Raw genomic sequence first — 21,828 nt, forward strand, 5'->3', positions numbered from 1 at the left:
TAATTAAGTTAATAATTAGCTTAATCCGGTCAAAATCCAATTAATATTCATTGACCGTTAAATTTAGCCCTTCCCGTCCAATTCGGACCAAATGTGACCGATTTTTATTTGTTAAGGACTAAATAATTCAAAAGATAGTGTTATGGACCAAAACCAAAAAATCGTCATATGTTAAGGACCAAAAAGTACCTTTAGTTTTTATTCTATACATTTGTTATATATGCACATTCATCAACATTATACATGCTTTAATTTGAATTTTAGGTATATTATCATAAATGAACACGTCTGCATTAGATTTGTAAGGAGAGTTTCATATAGTATGATTTTTATTGGTAGTGTAATGAAATTATTTTCATAAATAATTTATTTAAAATTAAGAAAACGTAATTACGCAGTTAGTTTGTTGCGTAGGGTTTAAACAAGAGAATAAGAGAATTGTGTGATTAAGAGATGAAAACCACATGTGGACGCTGCTAGGTGTTTCCAGAGTTGAACAAGTCTTAAAATTTAATTTAACTAGGTAAATAATAATGGGGGATACATAAACTACAAAAAAAATTGCAATTTTTTTTCATATTAGTAATTGAAATAGGCCCACTCTTTTTTTATTTTTTGATTACTGTGCATTTATTAAATTATCAAGGTTATATTAAAATTATGACTGGTTGGTTTCATAAATATTAAATTAGTGTTTATATCAAATTGGTTACTAGAGTTTGATTTGTTTCAAAATGAATTCTAAACTTTATACTCCTATTTTATATTGTTTGTAATTTAATTGATTTACTTAATTAATTAATTCCACATACTAATTAAAATACCTCATAAGATTTTCTATTTAAGCAATTTAATAAATTATTTACACATCCTGAAAATCAAATAAATCACATTATACAATGAATATTGATCAGGAAACAAAATTTCTTTCATATCACATATGATTCAAAATTTTCTTCGACCATAGTAAAAGCTATTTGCTTCTCCAATTTCAATTTCAAATTCAATTCCAATTCCAATTCCAATTCAAATATAATATTATTTGATATCTTCGTTTCAACTATTTATGTGCAAGATTACAAAATTCGGTTCACCATAAAATACAAACACATATCCACAAATTGCAATTCACAAGTTCGCATCAAGGCTCGGAGCATGTCACAGGACTAGAGGGCGAAAGCGGGCGATGACACCTACAAGTTAAGAGTTCACGGCATGCAAAAAAATCTATGTCACTTCTACCGTTTTTTTGGAGGCGAAGAGAAACGTTCAGATGATTAGGTTTTAATTTTAGGGACTTAAATTGTAGGTATAATTTTGATCTAAAACATTTTCAACAAATTGGGCTTGATTTGGACTTGGTTTAACCCTTGGGCTAATGGCTTTGTGGACTCGCAGCTTGACCCAAATCCATCAAATTTTATTCTTATCAAGTCTCAACCCAGGGGTTAAGTGGTAATTGGTCATTGGAGGTTGGCCGCACTTAGATTTGCCAGTGATCCCATTGGCAGATAGAGAATAGAACTAAGGGGGGACAATGGTACCCCCAATATATTCAAATAATAGTATATATAATCCCAAAAATTGCATGGAAATAAGTTAGCCGAATGGTTGAATACACTAATATTGTCGTCAAGACCTGGGTTCAATTTTGGGAAAGGCCATTTCTTTTATTTTAAGATCTGTTGAACTGAAAATGTTTTTCTATTTATATTTTCAATTTCTAATGCACTTAACTATATTATATTAAGTGTAATTCTATTTATATTTTCTATTTTTAATGTATTTAAAAATTTTAAATTATTTTTTCAATACATTTACTTTATGCATGTTTAAAATTTCTCAATTATTTTATAAAGTAGTAGTAGTATTTTAATCATCTTCTATTTTTTTTTAAAATAATTGAAATTTGTTGATTAAATCAATAGATGATGTGTTATTTAGTTTAAATAAATTATTCGTAATGTATAAATATGAGAACTTTCATTTTAACAGCGAAAGTTAAAATAGTAATATTAAGTAATCCGTTTTTATAGATAATAATGTTTTTTACCAGAAAAAATAATGAGGAAAAATAACGACGTAGAGAAGATAAATGATTAATTGTGGAGTTCCAAGTAGGTATTACTCTCTACTAAATTAATCGTACTCCCACAATGAAAATTCTAGATTCGCCACTGGCTGATCCCAACCCCTTTCTTATGTTATTTTAAGTGAATCAGTGAGTTGTGCATTGAGTGCAAATATTGTAAAGTAATACTTCCTTCATTTTGAGAAAGATGACTTCTTCCTTAGACGACTAATATTTTATCCAACTTTATTTTCTGTGTTAGTTAGAGAGAATAAAATTAAAAATAATGAATAAAGTAAAGATAAAAAGTATTTTCATTTTTAATAATACATCATTTTGCCTAGGATACACCAAAAGAAAAACTAACATCTCGTGACCATCTACAAATTTGACATTTTCTACGAAGCAAAAAGAAAGTTAATAAGAGATCATGTAAAGATTAATCCTTGGACCTTGGGTTTTGGACATTCTATGGGCTTGCTGCTTGTGTAAGAAATTGGAGATAAAAAAGAATAAAAACACATTCAAAAAAGAAGTCTTGAAAATAGTCTCATCTCGTCCACAAAATAATCTTAAAATCTTTGGAGAAAATACATTTTTTAGTTGCAAACTTTGTCGAAGTTTCATTTTTAGTCAATTATAATTTATAATAGCATTTAAGTTTCATAAACTTTAATTTAATAGTGATATATTCCACGAATTATTTTTACACTTTTTAAATTTTATTTTGGGCAAAAATACCCTCAAGGCTCAATACTATAAAGGACAACTTAGTCTATTTATTCTTCATTTTTTATTAAAATATTTAACTTATCAATTATTTCTTTCTTCTCTTCTTTTCTTCCTTCTCTTTTTCTTTTGTCAAGTTCAATTTTAGAAGACTTACGTCTTATTAGAGGAAGAAGAGAGAACGATGGATAAATAAATATTTTACTAAAAAAAAGAGAGTAAATAGTACATTGAATTATAGTACTCCTACTTGGTTAAAAAATTTACACTCTGAAATTATTAAATGAAATTTATAGACATCAAATAATACTCCTACTTAGAAAAATAGCTTATCATGAAAAATAGTTTCAATGAAAAGTGAAAACTAATAGGCATAGATATAAACGGCAAATTCTGCAAGCAGATTACAATAATCTCGAAATTTTATTTCACTTTAATACGAACTGATACAAAATGTAGCCAGTTTGGTAAAACAAAATTCTCGTATAATCAGCGATTAGGCTTTAATTGGGTCGAAGGAAGTGAGCTCTAGGGATTTCGGCGCAGCCCTGGAGTAAACCACGGCGGAGTAGGTTTTGGGGGCGGCGCCGCTTCCGTCCTTGGCGGAGATCTGGAGCCTGTAATTGATTCCAGCCACCACCTGCGTCTCTCCCTTCACCACACTCACGAAAACCAAGGAGGCGTGCGCCTGCTTGTTGAGCTCCGCCACCGCGAATTTCGCGATTTCGACGATCTCCGGCGCATTGGCATTGCCGATCGGGCGCCAGCCGCCGACGATTGGGCCACGCGCGGCGGAGATGGCGAGCGCAATTGCGAGAAGTGAGAGAGAGGCGAGGAGGATGTGGAGAGATTTGGGGGCCATGATTTTATTTTCTTTGCTTTGAATTTTGATTGTGGGTTGGGGACACTTGTATTTATAGTTGGATAACTTTTCCTTTCATTGAATTGTTTGGATTAGAGATATAGATGAAAGTTGCCTCTCTTGGTGACGGTTGAGCGGTCAAGTTTTAATTAATACTCCTTTCTATTTTATGATAATACAAATTTTGAAATATTAGTACTAAATTTTAATGTATAATTAAAAAAAAGTAAGACAAGGATTTAAAAAATATTATTTATATAAAAAACATGAAAATACAAAAATAAAAAGAAAAGCTACTCCACATGACAAATTTGTTTACATGCCAATAAATGATTACAAAAAGGAGTAGTAAAAAGAGTAACACGTTTTGTAGTTTAGAATGCAATAAAACGGTGTGGAAAATAGTTGACTAAAATCAGATCTATATCTATCTATACCATCTATAATACCAATCTATAAAAAGAGAATTTTGAGGGATTTTGAATAATCATTTTACGATGAGGGATGTAAATATAATTAATATAAAATTTAGAAATTAGTTCTAATAAATATATAATCTTACTTAATTGGTCTCCCACATTTTTTCTTATTAGTGAATATTAATTTTCCATATTTCATATATACGTGAGTGAATGAGTGGGAGGTTAGCAAATATAATTTGATTCAATTTATCTTCTAAACGTTTCTACATTTCTATTTTCTTCTTCTTGGAAATTAAAAAAAAAAAGAGAAAAGAAAAATGAAAACAACAACTTTCATGAACATTATCGTGGCTATTCTTCTTCCTCCACCCGGTGTTTTCCTCAAGTTTGACTATAGGGTACTTCTATTTCTCTTTCTAATTAATATTCTTTTCTTTAATTTGATAGTATATAATTACCACTATATTTATATTTGATTTTGGTGAAATTAATAGGTTGAGTTTTGAATTTGCTTCTTATTGACACTTCCTTTTGGTTACATTCATGGAATCATTTATGCTATACATGTTCTCACACAGTAGACATATTCACCTCCCTCTCACTTTCCCAGGTAAATAAATACTTTTATTCTCTATTTGTTACTTTGATTGGTGTTAATTTGTAGTCAATACAACTTTATCTTTTTGATTTGGATGGCTAGGGAAGCCTCCACAAAATTATGCGGTATGAATTGTTCGATTGTGTACTTTCATGGGTCTTAAACATCTTATGTTTTGCTCTACGGATGATCGTTTTAATACATATTGATTATTGATTTTGTGCATTACAAATTGATTTTGTTCTTTATTTTATTGTAGTTTTAGGTGAGGCAGTTGGCTTTACCAACGAATTCTGTTGAAGAGTGACGAATTGTGAAGAATTGAAGGTTTTAGTTTATAATGATGAGATTGATTTTAATTTTAAAGTTAATGTAGTGTATAAAGAAGTTTTAAAAATAATGAGTAATTAACCATTGTATTTAATTCTTTATTGTGATAGATTTTTATCTTCCTACTCCATAATTTATTGTTTAAACATTATATTATGTGATTTATTTCAAATATCATGCTTCAATGTTGATCTGTATAAATTTTTTATTCTATAAGTAAAATTGTTACTTATATTGTTCATTGTTTATATTGATTCTAATTTGTTGAATTAATTTAAAATTTAAAATTAATATTTTAAAATATTAATCTGTGCATAGCACAAACGTGATACTAGTTTAGTAGTAGTATTTAACTTTGTTCCACGGTAGGTAAGATACTTTGTTAAGTATGAGTTTTAAAAACTGATAGTATGAAGTATATTTAAATTAAAATTGAGAGAAAGTAAACTAAGAGAGATGGATAAAGAAAAATCAATTTAATTATTTTTCTAAAACTCGTGTTTAACACTAAAAAAATGGCTCGTGTGTGGAGGAACGGAGGAAGTATATTATACTCCTAAAATATATATCTCTAAACTTATTAATAGTTTATTTTATACATTTTGTTATATGCACATTCATCATACAATATAAAATTATTAGTATTCCCTTATCTCATAAAAGTTGAGTCACTTTATTTTTTGGACTCGTTTTAAAAAAATATTAATAAATAGTTAGAATGAATAAATAGTAAAATAAAATCGAGAATAATGTAGATAAGAGTGTTTTCTACATTATTTTCGAATTTATTTTATCATTTATCCAATTTAGCTATTTATTACGATTTTTTAAAAATGAGTGGACAAAATGAAGTAACTCAACTTTTATGGAAGAGAGGGAGTATCTTTTAAGGACACTAAAATTGAGATCCAATTACTTGCATTAGATAGTTTTAGGATAACAATTTAGGATATAAAAAAAAGTGTCCCAAAACTAATGACAAATTAACTTAATCTTTTGGGGTTTTAAGTTTTAGGATGCTTAAGGGAGTATGATTTTTTAAAATGGTCGAAGGGAGTATGTCATTAAGTTATTAGATTTATAGAAACAGGTTCAAAACATAAAACCTTTATTCAAATATATAATCATAACAATTGTCTTAAAAATCTCTTTTCATACCTACGTTTCAACTTTCAATTACTTACTCCACTATTTTATTAACATACCAATATTTCAAAAAAATCTTCAAGCACATACAAAAATCTCGAAATTTTATTTTACTTTAATAATTCATTCACAGTCTAGCCAGAAAACTAAATTTTCTTAAAATCGGCGATCCGCATTAACCCTATAAAATATGCAAAATCGTCGATTAACCTTCAATTTGCTCGAATGAAGTGAGCTCTAGTGAAATCGGCGCAACCTTTGCATAAACAGCGGCGGAGTAAATTTTGGGGGCGGCGCCGCTGCCGTCGCTGACCGAGATCAGGAGGCGGTAATTGATACCAGACACCACCTGCGACTCTCCATTCACCACAGACACGAAAGCCAAGGACGCCTGCGCCTGTTTGTTGTGCGCCGCCACCGCGAATTTCGCGATCTCGACAATCTCCGGCGCGTTCGGATCGGCGATCGGGCTCCAGCCGCCGACTAGCGGGTGGGCGGAGATGGGAAGCGCAATTGCTAGAAGCGAGAGAGAGGCGAAGAGGATATGAAGAGATTTTGGCGCCATGATTTTCTACAATTTGATTTTGGATTGTGTTGGTGAATCACAGAATTGTGTGTGGGATGGTTATTCATTTATAATCGTGGATTAATTATGAGTAATTGTGCTTTTAACATAATTTTTTAATATATCGACCGTTTTCGCGATGAATTAAGTAAATTTATCAAGCATTAAATAAAATTAAGGCCGGATTAATTTGCTAGTATTTATTTCTTTTGCCATGGTAGTCAAAGAAAATTAAATTAAATAAACAATTATGTACAAGCATTCGCGCTCATGGAGTATCATCATATGGTCATCCAAATATAGATTATTAATAGTATGAGATTTTAATATAATAATTTACAAATTTGTTGAATAAATTTGGAGATTCTATATAAAAAAATGGCTCCTCTCCATGACAACACAACTTCATTTTAAATCTCAAATCAAATTCACTACTCACCTTTTCGTTTGCTACGTTAATAATTTACTTAAAACTTTAAAACATACCTTCTCCGGCCTATTTCAAATATTCATATTCATTTTTGTATTTTGTCTTTTAGATAAAATTTTTATATTTCTTTTAATTTTTTTATCTACTATTCTCTGTCTCATACACTTTATTGGAATATCTTTTTATTTAACCACTAGACAAAACTTCTAAAATTACGTAAACAAAATAATTAATGCTTCCCACTTATTTTGTATATCTGATTCGCTACGGTGGAAGCTTTGCGCGCAAGATTACCAAATTGACTGTGAATTTTTCATTACAAATTTCAAACATACTTTCCCTCTGTAGTTCAAGAATTTCAGATCTGGTGTGGAGTGTGAAGCATCGTTCGAGGTCACCTGCACATCGGCAGCTAGATCGAGGCCATGCAAGTCACACGGATTAGGGTATTAGAGTTTTTTTTATTTGTTTGTTGATGTGGTTGTCTTAGAGATATTGTTTCTTCGATTCTCAGTTTCCTCGCCACCGCCGCCTCAGGTAACCGTCGATCTCTCACCACGTATATAATCACTTACAGATAGCTATTGTATTACTCTCTAATGTGGTCGCCAAAGAAGCACTGGAAATTAGGAAGCCAGAACAAGAGCAGGAAGGGGAGGTCGTCGCACGATCTGAGAGCCATCTGCCTCGCGGCGGAGATTCCGCCGACGCTGAGGACAGTGCCAGATTTGTTGACCGGTAGCGGATCCGCAGAGGCTGCGGCGGCATCGCCGCCGAAGCTGCTTCTCCACGTGACTATTCAGAGGAGCATCAGCGTGGTAAGAGTGGTGATGCCGCCGGAGGCGACGACGGAGGATCTGATCATCGCGGCGCTATGATAGTACGAGAAAGAGGCGCGACTGCCTCTCATTTGATCCAGCGACGAGAAGGAGGCGTGGCTGCCTCTCGCGCGTCTATATGTGATTGGGGTAGTTGGTGGAAATTGTAAAAAATGTCAGGAACATTATTGCCCATCACTAGCGGGTATATTGTCAACCCGACCCATAAAGTCAATTAGTGATGTTCATTTCGTGTAAACCAAACGTGGAGGAATAATACCAATGTGATGGGGTCACCCACATTCATCTCTTTCCTTAATTATTTCTGCCAAATGGAAATGTGCACAACCGAATGAGCCCTTATAGTACGTCATAGTACTAGTTGAATCAATATACTGGACAAAGTTAATAGCCATTAGCCCAACCAAAAGTGATAGCCATCAGCCCAACTAGTTGAACATACATAAGCCCAGTTTCCAAACCCTATTCCAAAAATCCCACTATTTAAGCCACAATAAGCCCTTCTCTTCATCTCATTTCTGTGTCTACAAATTTCCACAAATTTAGCTGAGAAATGCTTCCGGAGCTGCGAATTTAGATAATCACCTCCTTTTTCTCAATTTGATTTATATTCAACACAGTTTTATGATTTATTGTTAGAAATTCTTCACAGATTTTTTCTAGGTAATGAAATTTCCGATTTGATCAATTTTTTCTATTCAATCTGAATTTTTTGTGATATCCAATGATGGCATGTATCTTTGAGACCTGATTGTCAATTTGATGACAACTATAAGCTTTTCGCTGAGGATTTTACCAAAAATTCGAATTATTCAGTTGCTTTTATTAACATTTGATTTCATTTTCTAAATTTATTTTGATTCCTAATGTTGAGATGATGATCGCACTGGGCTCTGAGCAGTTAAACTGCGATATTGATGGATAATGCAGCCTAGAAAGCTATATCTGATCTTGATATTCATGGATTTTTAATTATATCGAATTCTTATGTTGTTTACAGCGTTAGTAACTGTATTAACTTCTGATTTAAAAAGATTAGGAATTTACTACTTAAATGACTGTTTCAATCAAATATGTATACAAAAATATATGCTGCACCAAAATCAAATTGTTACTGTATCGACGAATCTAAAACATTATTGATTTGTAAAACACATGTTTTTCAATTTGTTTTTTCAAGACCTCGACAATTCAGAAAGAGGAATCTTGAATTCAAACAACCCAAATACTAAGTCTTAAGCTGGGTAATTCTTGAGAGTCCAATCTTCGCTTTGGATGTCATCTTTTTTAGTGCAGTACTATACTGAACGATAGAGTGCATATTAATGTTAATAAATTAAGGTTTATATTAACGGTAACACGTCAAAGTGTCATACTCATTTTAGTCTGTCTCAATTACTTAGAATTATCTTGTTCTATAATTTCAAATATATCATATATTCTACTAACTTCATTTTACTCAACAACCAAGGTTTTGAGCCCAAGTGCCCAACCATCAGCTTCAAAGCCAATGACAACTAGCTTCAACTAGGGTATTATTCGACCTTTGAGATTTACCCTAGATGATTCGTATTTTTTAGGACGATCAGATGACCTACATAGCCGAAGAAAGCTTACTCTGTGCACCGGTAAGAGGTTGTGCGAAAGGACCGGGAACAAACATTTTAGTCAGTCGAGAATGTAGTGCTGGACTCAGTGATTGAGTGAACGAAGATGCTGCTAGATCAAGCCACAATGTGGTCATTAATCCCATACAAATGGGTGTACCGCATGGCAAGTCTTTAAAGCTTCGTGAATTTATTAGTACCACTAGAGGAAGAAACCTATCTTCAACTCCAACACGATATTATTGAAGAAATTTGGCACGTAAACATTGATGTGCATTTGACTTTTATTTTAATGTTTGTTTATCGTTGTACTCCAAAAGTCTAATACAATGAAGATTTTCGTGTAAGTAGTGAAGTAGTGTGAAATCATAATTCTGGATATGTTTTTTTTAATATGTTTTTTTTGTCCAATTTATTTGATTTTTGTTGTTTTATACTCCTTGTGTCCCCAACCATGCAATCGCTCTTATTTTATGCTACTGTCATTTATTCATAGTCTCTATATATCTCTACTTTCTATTTATTTTGAAAAATTGTCACTTATTTTTATTTTAGTTTGTTCCTTTAAATTTGTCACATCCTAAAAAGAAATTTACAACTCAACTTAATTGAGACGTGTGAGTATATAAAAGTAAAGTATAATTCACATTCGACTCATTTTTCATTATATTTTATTATATTTTTTAAGATGTAATTGAAATGGACGGAATATTTGATAAACGGTCACAATTAAAGTCAAACAGTCACAATTAAAATTATTTATATTGAATGAAAAGATTATGAGATAGGATTAGAATTAATTATATAGAGATGAAGAGATATGAGATATTCTGAGGCACTAAGATGGGCAATGAGATAGTAGTAACTACTTATGTGATGTGGCATGGCAGGAGGAAAATGAAGATATTGATTTGAGATGGGCTCTCGTGAATGCTCTCGTAAACACCCAAACTCTTCTTCCAACCAAATCCAAAGCGCCGCCATGCCGTTTCTACCTGAAGAAATCGTCCGAGAAATTATCGGCCACCTGCCGCCAAAGGCGCTGTTGCGCTTCAGGTCCGTTTCCCGATCATGGCGATCCTTTATTGACAGCAAACAATTCATTCAACTGCATCTGCACAACTCCTTGAGATCCAACAGAAATCTCACTCTTTTAGTCGATTCATCCCGGTTTTACTACGTAGATCTGGATTCCTTCAACCAATTGCAAGTTGGAGACGCCCGAATCGAGCCTTTCTCCGTCAAAGGCTCCTGCAATGGCCTCGTTCTCCTCACCCCCACCTCCGGCGACATATTCCTCTGGAATCCGGCGATCCGTAAGCGGATCAAATTGGCCGCGCAGCCGCCGATTCCCTATCGATTTTTCAGATTCGACTCAGTGCAGCTGGCTATGTTCGCGCTGGGATACGATTCCAAACACGACGATTATAAAGTTGTTAGTGTTAATCAGGCTGCAATTGACAAGGATGGCAACACCTTCACCACGGAAACGACGATCTACAGCCTCAAATCCAATTCATGGAAGAAGGCAAAGGATTTCCCCTATTTGTTGCCACGTCACACTTCAAGGTGGGGAATCTACCTGAACGGCGCGCTCCACACCGTTGCGAAACACGGCGGCAACCCTGAGATGGTGATCATGGCGTTTGATCTCGGAAAGGAAGAGCACCGCGAGATTCCGCTGCCGGAACACAGCAGCGGCGCGATTCGTGGTTTGGAATCGGTGGAGGTGTTGGGAGGGCGTCTCGCGGCGGTTGTTCCTGGGAGGAAATGTAGCACTGAGATCTGGTTGATGAAGGAATACGGCGTGAAGCAGTCATGGATGAAATTACTGCAGCTCGATCCGCCGCCGCGCGGCGATCTGCGGCCGCTGGCTTACTCCAAGAGCTGCCGCGAGGTTTTGCTGAACGATGACGGAATGTGCCTCAGCTGGTACGATCTGAAGAAGAAAACCGCCGCAATCGCTCGTGTTAGCGGCTTCAGCGCCTCGTTTGAGGCGAAGGCGGATGAGCCGTTTTTCGATACGGAGGTTGTTGTTGGGAGCCTTGTTTGGCCTTGTGTGGAGGAGCACAATGGTGTGAAGGAGATGAAGATAAAGAAGAGAAAGGTGGTTTGCTGATTTTACAATTTTGAGTGCTTTGGATATTTGTTTTGTTTATACAGTATTTCTCCTTTTTTGTTGTGATGTTTTGCTGGGATGTTTCTATCAAATGGTGATTCGAGCTAATTCTATGAAGAATTAACAGTGAAAGTTAATGGAGAAATGGAGGTTTATTACTACTATGATAATATTTCATTTTGCTTGTGTGAAGTGCTCAGTTTTTGGGCCATCAGCTCTTATCCATCTCTTCTCTTTATACTATCCATACTTCCAACAATTTTTAGTCAATCACTTCTCCACAAGTAGAGCACTCTGTTGGTGTTGGTCCGGGGAAGGATCCAGTCGAACTGTAATCGACGAACCAAACCATCAACAAAGGGAATAGCTCAATAGCCCTATGATAAAAACCAGGAAAGCCAGCTGATCTTTTTGAACATGAGTTTATCAAGCAATTCATTCTCTTTATAGAGACCGCCATGAAACTCTTCAATGACGATGTTTATGAGAGCCTCCACGAGCTTCTTTGTAGGGCCAACATCTTTTGATTTCAACATCTTAACTCTGCCTTCTCTTAGATGGTTTATCACTGCCTCTGCCTCAATTGATCCTACCGTCTTGAAAGAATCTACTTGAACTGTTTCGAAGGAATCGTGTTTGTAAGGTGTTGCAGTAGTAACGGAGGAGGATAGCGTTGAAGTCGGAAGTGACTCTGATGGTTGTGTCTCTATTGGATGAACTGAGTCAATAAGTTCTGGAAACAGAAATGGTGGTTAATCATCAAACACTTATTATCAAAGTATTCCTACCTGATGATTCACTATTCGAGCTTGTTATATGCAAGCAACAGTAATGCAGGTAAAAGATCCTCAGAATATGATGAGTGAATTGCAAATTTATTACTACATCAAATTCATGATGATACTCACCAAAATCCAAAAGCAATAGTAGATAATACTCTTATTTCATGGCACAAGAAATGGAGTTTGTCCATTATCTCACAGAAATCTCAGTTATTTACTAGGAAATCATCAAACAAAAATGTTACTAGTATTGAATTTGTCAAAACATTCAAAGCTTCCTACTGCTAAATATTCCCTTTCTCCACCATTTGAAGTCCAGCTTTATCATTTCAGTTTGCTTGTTATTAGCAATCACAGTTCATTTTTACTATAAAGATTGATCTCATATTCCACTATGTTTTCTCACCCACTTTTCTTTATAGTATTTCTTAAAATTCGTGCCGAATTAAAATAAGACTTCTAATGACGGACGAATGGAGTACTAGACACAAGGAAAATAGGAAAAGATAAAAAAAAAATAACAGCTAACGTGAGAAAAACACAAAAATGAAAAAAAAAAAAACTAAAAAAGATGTTAGTATATATTGAGTGTGTATATTATGTGAATTCTCTATGTATTCAGTGAGTGTGTGCGATTACATATAATGTGTGTTTTACGACTTTAATTACTTCTAATACGACTTTAATTTGCATATAGTGTGTGCATACAATGTGTATTATATATATATATATATATATATATAGATGCGATCATATCATAACCCTCAAATCACATGATAACTCTATAACTAAATCTGGACCACACATATTTTATAATCTTGTGGTTGAGATTCAAACTTAGATTTACTTAATAAAAATAGGCGCAGAGGGTAAATATGTCATTTCGCTAATTTAATTTTTGAATTTCGCTCCAGATTCACTCCAGATTTCACGCTCTTCTCATCGGTTTCTTCTCAGCGATTTTCGATTCTCTCCTCTTCTCTGTGATTTTGTTTCCATTTTGATCCAGATCACTCAATTTGATTCTCTCCTCTTCTCTGCGATTTTGTTTCCATACTTCTCGCTTATTTTGTTTCCATAGGCTCCAGATTTGATTCATTTTCCATAGTCTTCAGATTTTGTTTCCATAATTGTGATCGGGAAGATGTTTTCAATTTTGCGTTCTTATTTTCATTGATTACCTCTTCAATTGCTGTGAAAATTTGCTTCGATGGAATCTGTAGCAAATAACGAAGGTAACAATCATTATCTATTATTTAACTTATTGATTGTGTTCATATTCATGTATTGAATTTGATTTTAGATTAATATTAGTTGTTGATTGGTTTATGTTTCTGATGTACTGAAATTCTTATTTGATTATATTATGTATTGTCGATTATATGTTAAAATGATACTTTTGGCTTATAAATGTTAGGTTTACTGCATAACATGATAGTTTTGTCGGATAAAATGATATTATGATAAAATGATACTATGATAAAATGATACTATTACTGATTTGTAGGTATGTACATTCCTGTTTGTGATGATAGGTTTACTGCATAACATGATAGTTTTGTCGGATAAAATGATACTATGATAAAATGATACTATGATAAAATGATTCTATTACTGATTTGTAGGTATTTACATTCCTGTTTGTGATGATAGGTTTATTGCATAACATGATATTTTTACTGCATAAAATGATACTTTTAGTGCATAAAATGATGTTATGATAAAATGATACTATGATAAAATGATACTTTTACTGATTTGTAGGTATGTACATTCCTGTTTGTGATGATGCTTTGAAGCCAATGATTGGTATGAAATTCAATACATTAGTAGAAGCAGTTGGTTTCTATGAACATTATGCTCGTTCAGTTGGTTTTGGCATTCGTAAAATGGGTAACAAATCAGTTCAAGGTATTACTAAGTGGCAGTATTTGGCTTGCAACAGACAAGGCTCTAAGAATTTTATACCTGGTCATGCATCCCCATCAACTGAAGTGTCTTTTAAGAAGCGTAGGTGTCGGTCATTTAGGTGTGAATGTCTTGCTAAGCTCAATTTGAGATATTATTCAGATGGCAAGAGCAGAGGATATGAGGTTTATCAGTTTGTTGAGTATCATAATCACTTAATGGTTGCGGATGAGCATAGGCATTTTATGATGGCCAATCGCAATCTGGATCCTATTCATCGGAGGTTTATGGAGGATTGTGGCAGGTGTAATATTGGTCCCACTCTCACATTCAAACTTTTGAAGGAGATAATGGGTGGACCTGAAAATGTTGGATGTGATATTATTGATATTAGAAATGGTTATCGTGATATTATGTCCAATATTGATGGTTCAGATGCTCAAATGATTTTTGATTATATGCGTTCTCAAAAGGAATCATCTGATGCCTTCTATTATGAAATTGAGATAGGATCTCATGGAAAGTTAACTAGACTCTTTTGGGCTGATGCTATTTCAAGACGAAATTATCATATGTTTGGAGATGTAATTTCATTTGATTCAACATACAACACTAACAGGTATATTACTTTTGTTGCTAATAGACATAAAATGATACTTTTTGCTGATAAAATGATACTCATATCTGATAAAATGATACTCATATCTGATAATATGATACTCATTGCTGATAAAATGATACTTGCAGTAGATAAAATGATACTTCTTACTAATAAAATGATACTTTTGCATGATAAAATGATAGAAATTGTGCTTTTGCATAATAAAATGATAAAATGATACTTTTGCATCATAAAATGATACTTTTGCATCATAAAATAGTATCCCTTCTGTCAATAGCTGATAAAATGATACTCATTGCTGATAAAATGATACTTTTGGCTGATAAAATGATACTCATTGCAGATAAAATGATACTTTTGGCTGATAAAATGATACTCATTGCTGATAAAATGATACTTCTTACTAATAAAATGATACTTTTGGCTGATAAAATGATACTCATAGCTGATAAAATGATACTTGCAGTAGATAAAATGATACTTCTTACTAATAAAATGATACTTTTGCATGATAAAATGATAAAATGATACTCATTGCTGATAAAATGATACTTTTGGCTGATAAAATGATACTCATTGCTGATAAAATGATACTTCTGGCTGATAAAATGATACTCATAGCTGATAAAATGATACTCATAGCTGATAAAATTATACTCATAGCTGATAAATATAATTCATTTTTATGTTATATTCTGAAGGTATTGCATGATTTTTGCTCCATTCACTGGAAAAGATAACCATTCTAGACCAGTTCATTTGGAGCTGGCTTGTTATCAAGTGAAGGTAGAGAATCCTATTCTTGGTTGTTTGGCTGTTTTGTTCGATGCATGGGGGTAGCACCCAAATTGATTATCACTGATCAAGATTGGGGGATCAAACTTGCTGTTCAACAAGTACTTTTACAAACAAGGCACCGATGGTGTATGTGGCATATCATGGTTAAGGTGTCAGATAAGTTGCCCAAATCTTTACTTGGTAATGAAGATTTCAAAAAAGAGTTGAATGCATGTGTTTGGTCTGATTTGTTAGAGCCTGATGAGTTTGATATAATATGGAATGATATAATGGAACGGTATGGATTAGAAGACGTGCACTGGTTTGGATCAATGTTTGAAGATAGAGAATTCTGGGTTCCTGCTTATTTTCGAGATTTTCCCATGGGGTCGCTTCTTAGGACTACATCGATGTCTGAATCGGAGAATAGCTTTTTTAAAAACTACACAAAGCCACGTGCAAATCTTGTACAGTTCATCAATTTCTTTAATTATGCTGTGGGAGATCAAAGGAATGCCAATTCACGATTGAACTACTTGGATTACTCAACTATTCCTGATTTGTCAACCCAATTGCCTATTGAGAAGCATGCATCTACAATCTACACCGATTCTATTTTCAAACATGTACAACAGGAAATAAGTATTGTATGTGAGATTGTTTCTATAACTACTGTTGAGGATAACATCAAGAAGCATCAGGTCAAGGACCAATATGGTAGAACATTGGATGTTATGTATGATTGTAAGCAAGACACATTCGACTGTAGTTGCAAGAAGTTTTCCAGAATTGGTTTGTTATGTTGTCATATATTTTGTTTGTTGAAGAATAAGTTTGCTAATCTCATTCCTGAGAAATATTTTGGTCGAAGGTGGTTGAAGAGCTCTTTACTAAAGGCAGCACATGGTCTACCATCTGAGGAACAACAACCATTTGAACGTGTGTTCCATTTTTAACCTTTATTTGTAAAAATTCTATTTTTCAGTCAGAGAAATGATAGTACTTATTGTAATAATGTTATCTTTTATCTTGCAGATTTGGATGAAAAGCAGGAAGTTAAGAAAAAGTTGTTCTCCAACTTTTATCGATTAGTCCAAAAGTCTGAAGGAAGTATGGATCATTTGTCTTTGTTAAGTGCTGGTCTTGATGATTTGGAACAACATATGTTTGGAAATTGTGCAGCACCTTCAGTCATTGAAAAGAAGAAGATGGTTGAGGATTTTTATGGAATGGCAGTACCTGATGTAATTGATGTACATCCTCCAGACGTTGTTAGTACTAAAGGATCAGCTAGTGGCAAAGTAGCAAAGAGGCAGAGTGCAATAAGGAAAGCAAATAAGCCTCTACGACGGTGTGGTAAATGTCATGAGATGGGTCGTCATGATTCAAGAAATTGTGGTAGAGTCAATGAGAAGTCAGATTGAAGCCATTTGATATAGTTTAGGTATTTTAGGTGTATAAAATGACATTTTGGCTGATAAACTTATTCTTTTGTTTATAAACTGATAAAATGATACTTTAACCTGAAAAAATGACATAAAAAATGATATATAAGCTGATAAAATGATACTTTTGGCTTATAAAATTATAAAATGATACTCGCAGTTGATAAAATGATACTTTCAGCAGATAAAATGATAAAATGATACTTCTGACTGATAAAATGATACTTTGGCTGATAACATCATTCTTTTGTTTATAAACTGATAAAATGATACTTTAACCTGAAAAAATGATACTCGCAGCAAATAAAATGACAATAACCTTATAAAATGATGTATAAGCTGGAAAAAATGACATATAAGCTGATAAAATGATACTATCAACGGATAAAATGATGTTTTAATCTCACAAAATGATATATAAGCTGATAAAATGATACTTCTGACTTATAAAATTATAAAATGATACTCGCAGTTGATAAAATGATACTTTCAGTAGATAAAATGATAAAATGATACTTCTGACTGATAAAACGATATAATGACAAAATCATACTTGTAGCAGATAAAATGATAATTTGAGTGATTATATTCGAAACCACTATTACAAAACGCTATTATCAAGTCATAGAAGTTAGTATACAGGGGGTTTAAATTCTCTAATCATCTTTTCAACATCAATTTCTTCTTTTTTTGCTGTCATTCTCAAACTTCTTCTTTATCATTGTAAGTGTCTCAAAAGCCTTCTTGTTAGTATCTCCAATAAGCAATGCTTCAGTATATCTGGCACGGAGTTTTATGAAAGACTCTGTTCCCTTCTTCGTTAAACCCGAATTCCAGTTACGAACAGGACCACCCATGTAAGTCTCCAAATGGCGCATCACATAAATTCCACAGTCAACTTTATTTGTATCGTTCTGCCATGGCATATTCATGTATCTGGTTTTTGACAGTTTGACAGTTCTTCCCATTGATGGATTGAGTCCATTTCCAAGATAAGTTCGGAAGAAATTTCTCTATTCAAATAACACAAAACATACATGAGGTTGATTAAAAATTATATTATGTTCCATACTGAATTATAGTCATGCATTTTAACTAATAAATACTGAATGCATTTAACTAAACATACCATCATTTGCATTTTGAGATTGAAGCAGATGATATAATAATGTTCGTACGCCCAGATTGGAAAGAATATCTAATTTTCAAAACATTATATATAAATGTCATTTTCAAAAATATAGGTATGTTGTTCTGTAAGGGATGTGATCATATCATAACCCGTATTTATTGTGATAACCTAATAACCCTCATTTTATGGATGAAAAGTATCATTTTGTAGAACAGAATATCATTTTATGGACGAAAAATATCATTTTTAGTAAAAATGATACTTTTGACCCATAAAATGATAGGGTTATTAGCTTATCACATAAATATGGATTACCATTATAACGCACCCTTGTTCTGTAATGTATATCTAATTATGACTTACCAGGTCATAATTTTCCCATTTGAAATTTTCAATCTGTGACACAAATTCATTCAAGTTTGAGCAAAATCTTTCTCGACTCTCTGCTTCAGTCCAACCAGATCTCCTTGCAGTAATGTTGTAAATCTGTCATGTTTACATTTTTGTAAATATATTTTAACTTTTAATGTAATACTATTATTTATTTACTCGTTTACTGTACCGTAGGTGTGGTGTTGATGAAAAGACGACTCGGTGATGCCTTTGATTTGAATTTTTCATTGTAGTTGAGGAACACAGCCCATGCATCTATGATGTTGATCCTGACGTATGAATGTGGAGCAAGGCTGTGGAAGTCAATCTTGAACAATGTGATCTTGTCGTTCTCATAAACTACCTCATAACTGATTTCAAATTCATATTTAATGTTAGTTAAAAGAACTGAATAAGAATATAATTATGTAATTCAAAACTTACTGTTCACTTTCTTCATCTTTCATCAACCAGTACATTATTTCTCTCTCTTCTTTATTCAGCTTTCCTTTCAGATTTACTGCTCTGACATTGTAGGGAGAGCACATTGCTTCAACAATTTTCTTTGTTGTTCTGACCACTTTCTCCTTCTCCTTTTCGACTGGAGGATCTTGATCTTGAGAAACCATCTTCTTCCCTTTGTCCTTATTCAAATTTTCTTCTCTCTGTTTTAAAACTTCATCATCTCCTTTTTCAACATTTATATCCTTGATGACAGTGGATATTATGTTATCAACTCTGTCATGCTTTCATTTAAAAAAAATATAAATTGTTATTGACAGAAGGGATACTATTTTATGATGCAAAAGTATCATTTTATGATGCAAAAGTATCATTTTATTATTTTATTATGCAAAAGCACAATTTCTATTATTTTTTTCAGGCAAAAGTATCATTTTATCATTTTATCATGCAAAAGCACAATTTCTATCATTTTATCAGGCAAAAGTATCATTTTATCATTTTATCATGCAAAAGTATCATTTTATCCGCTTAAACTATCATTTTATGATTCAAAAGTATCAGTTTTCAAATAAAACAGAACTACCAAAAAACATCATCAAACATATATCATTTTAAACATATAAACAATCATTTTATGTACTTAAACTATCATTTTTAAAAGTTACCTCATATTCTTCATTCTGAACTTCTTTCTCTGAAACTTTTTCCTTTTCTTTTACAGCTGCTTTATTAGCCTTTTCCTTTTCGTTTTCATTCTGTTTCTCTTGCTCGTTTTCCACCTCATCATCTTTTTCCTTCTCCACATCCTTTTCCCGATTAAATTCTTGATTCTCATTAGGACTGTCATCACATTCAGGTATCAGAGTGAAGGTAGGGAACTCATTCTTATTTTTCAATATATATGTCCTCTCAGCAGCTTTAGTTAACTCAATCATGATATCAATCCATTCAGGATCATCAGTTTCATCATTGTTTATAGCATGTGTCATTGTATCCTGACTTTCTATAACATGCTTCACACCTTCCTCTCTCAATCCCATTGCATTTCTCGTTGTATCACAGATTATCTTAAAGCTATTGAGATTCCTGAGTTTATCCGGCGCTGCTTCAAGGACATCAACCATCTTCAACATTGAGGCTTTAACATCCTTTGCAGCTCCCTTCCATTCATTTATGAAATTCTCTCATTCATTGGTTGTCCCCACTTCATCATGATCATGATGATCATTTGTCTTCAAAACTTCTACATCTTGAGATTCATCTTCTTCGTCATCTTTATCATTTTCTTCATGTGGCTGCTTTTTATATCGGTCATACATATGACCCAGACCAAATGTTGAATTCTCCATTTCTGCTCTTTGTCTATCTTTCAACAGTTCCGCAGTCCATCCTTTCACTGTTGGGTAACATCTTGGCACCATTTTTTTTTCAAAGAGAATCCTGTCCACGTAACAAGCCTACATTAAACAAAAACTAAATATTAGTTTTTCTGTAAATAGATTCATAGATAATGGAAAACAAATATATTCTTACCACTACAAAGATAACTGGCCCGGTAAATATCTTTGCTGTGTCTTTTTTCCACCTCTTTTGTGTTTCATGCAATCTGGATATGACATAGCCACACCAATTGTATTCTTTGATCTTCTCAACATCAGCTATGTAATCTAAAATTTTTGGCCTCAAATTTCCATCAGCAGGAGTGTTAATCAAGGCATACTCCATGAGAACCATAAAAGTCCATTTAAAGAACTCACCACCTTCTTTGTCTCTCTCCATCTGCTCTACAACATACTTTGGCACCATTTTTTTCTCTCCACCTTTACAGAATTTAGCAATTTCAGTTTTGATGTGGGTATTTTTCTGAAATTTGCTTTTATTGATAGGTAAAGATCCAATCGGGAACCCAAGAGTTATGTGAACATCTTCATCATCTAAAAACAGTGATTCCCCACTGTTCAACTCAATTGATGAAGTTTTACTGTTAAAGTTATTGATTAGATAATACGCTAATGCTCTTGGGAAACTTCTTATATTGAAGTTTAGGAGTGCGCCAAACCCAATCTCTCTAACAGCTCTTCTTTGATTCTCGTTTAGAGATTCAAGCATGTCAACGAAGAAGTCAGTATTCCTTCTTCCTGCCAAAGTTGCTATCCTAATGACTGTAATATCTTGAACAACTTTTTTCTTGCTCTTCTTTGATGCTGTCTTACCATCAGTTGTATCGTCATTCTTTCTTTTCTTCTTATTTCTTATATGTTCTACTTCTTCTGCTAATGTTCTACGTTCATCATCATCATCATCACGAATGTTCTTTCCTAATAAACAAAAGATTTCAGTGTGTTAAACAGTTTATGTCATTATATAAAGTCAAAGTATCATTTTATAATCTGAAACTATCATTTTATCAAGGGTATTATCATTTTATCTTCTGAAACTATCATTTTCTATATTTCAATGAGTTTAAAAAAGCAGAGAGGGAATAGCAGAGAGGGAATAACTTGTCACTTAAGTAGAACAAAACACTATTTACAAAGTATCATTTTATCATTTTCAGAAACTATCATTTTATGCACCCAAAGTATCATTTTATCAAGCAAAGGCACA

General features: G+C 33.2%; 5 protein-coding genes, 2 non-coding genes and 2 pseudogenes across 7 annotated transcripts; 6 read left to right on the forward strand and 3 right to left on the reverse strand.

Moving 5' to 3' along the window:
• Window positions 1-3,151: 3,151 nt before the first annotated feature.
• On the reverse strand, window positions 3,152-3,697 carry LOC125201889 (cysteine proteinase inhibitor 5-like). The gene has a single exon (XM_048100179.2). The coding sequence runs from the start codon at window positions 3,660-3,662 to the stop codon at window positions 3,297-3,299; it is 366 nt and encodes a 121-aa protein (XP_047956136.2). The 5' UTR covers window positions 3,663-3,697; the 3' UTR covers window positions 3,152-3,296.
• A 704-nt stretch (window positions 3,698-4,401) lies between these two features.
• On the forward strand, window positions 4,402-4,665 carry LOC125202606 (hydrophobic protein RCI2A-like; annotated as a pseudogene).
• Window positions 4,666-6,245: 1,580 nt separating this feature from the next.
• On the reverse strand, window positions 6,246-6,813 carry LOC125203457 (cysteine proteinase inhibitor 5 pseudogene; annotated as a pseudogene).
• Window positions 6,814-8,712: 1,899 nt separating this feature from the next.
• LOC125202881 (small nucleolar RNA R66) lies at window positions 8,713-8,783 on the forward strand. The gene has a single exon (XR_007173217.2). It is a non-coding gene; the product is annotated as a small nucleolar RNA R66 (small nucleolar RNA).
• A 79-nt stretch (window positions 8,784-8,862) lies between these two features.
• Window positions 8,863-8,944, forward strand: LOC125202912 (small nucleolar RNA snoR118). The gene has a single exon (XR_007173242.1). It is a non-coding gene; the product is annotated as a small nucleolar RNA snoR118 (small nucleolar RNA).
• Window positions 8,945-10,427: 1,483 nt separating this feature from the next.
• LOC125210113 (F-box protein CPR1-like) lies at window positions 10,428-11,882 on the forward strand. Its single transcript, XM_048109695.2, has one exon. The coding sequence runs from the start codon at window positions 10,516-10,518 to the stop codon at window positions 11,716-11,718; it is 1,203 nt and encodes a 400-aa protein (XP_047965652.2). The 5' UTR covers window positions 10,428-10,515; the 3' UTR covers window positions 11,719-11,882.
• Window positions 11,883-14,226: 2,344 nt separating this feature from the next.
• LOC148931664 (protein FAR1-RELATED SEQUENCE 5-like) lies at window positions 14,227-16,408 on the forward strand. Its single transcript, XM_089063377.1, has 2 exons — window positions 14,227-15,027; window positions 15,732-16,408. The coding sequence occupies exons 1-2, from the start codon at window positions 14,267-14,269 to the stop codon at window positions 15,868-15,870; spliced, it is 900 nt and encodes a 299-aa protein (XP_088919503.1). The 5' UTR covers window positions 14,227-14,266; the 3' UTR covers window positions 15,871-16,408.
• Window positions 16,409-16,444: 36 nt separating this feature from the next.
• Window positions 16,445-17,289, forward strand: LOC148931665 (uncharacterized). Its single transcript, XM_089063592.1, has 2 exons — window positions 16,445-16,746; window positions 16,843-17,289. The coding sequence occupies exons 1-2, from the start codon at window positions 16,542-16,544 to the stop codon at window positions 17,229-17,231; spliced, it is 594 nt and encodes a 197-aa protein (XP_088919718.1). The 5' UTR covers window positions 16,445-16,541; the 3' UTR covers window positions 17,232-17,289.
• Window positions 17,290-17,853: 564 nt separating this feature from the next.
• On the reverse strand, window positions 17,854-20,261 carry LOC148931666 (uncharacterized). The gene is made up of 3 exons (XM_089064854.1): window positions 19,887-20,261; window positions 18,057-18,265; window positions 17,854-17,863 (listed from the first exon to the last, which is right to left on the reverse strand). Exons 1-3 carry the CDS (start codon window positions 20,259-20,261, stop codon window positions 17,854-17,856), a joined length of 594 nt encoding a protein of 197 aa, XP_088920980.1.
• Between the last annotated feature and the right edge of the window lie 1,567 nt (window positions 20,262-21,828).

Source organism: Salvia hispanica, chromosome 2 (assembly GCF_029641045.1).
Source record: "Salvia hispanica isolate PSC_SH4W2 chromosome 2, Shi_PSC_v1, whole genome shotgun sequence".
Taxonomy (NCBI): domain Eukaryota; kingdom Viridiplantae; phylum Streptophyta; class Magnoliopsida; order Lamiales; family Lamiaceae; genus Salvia; species Salvia hispanica.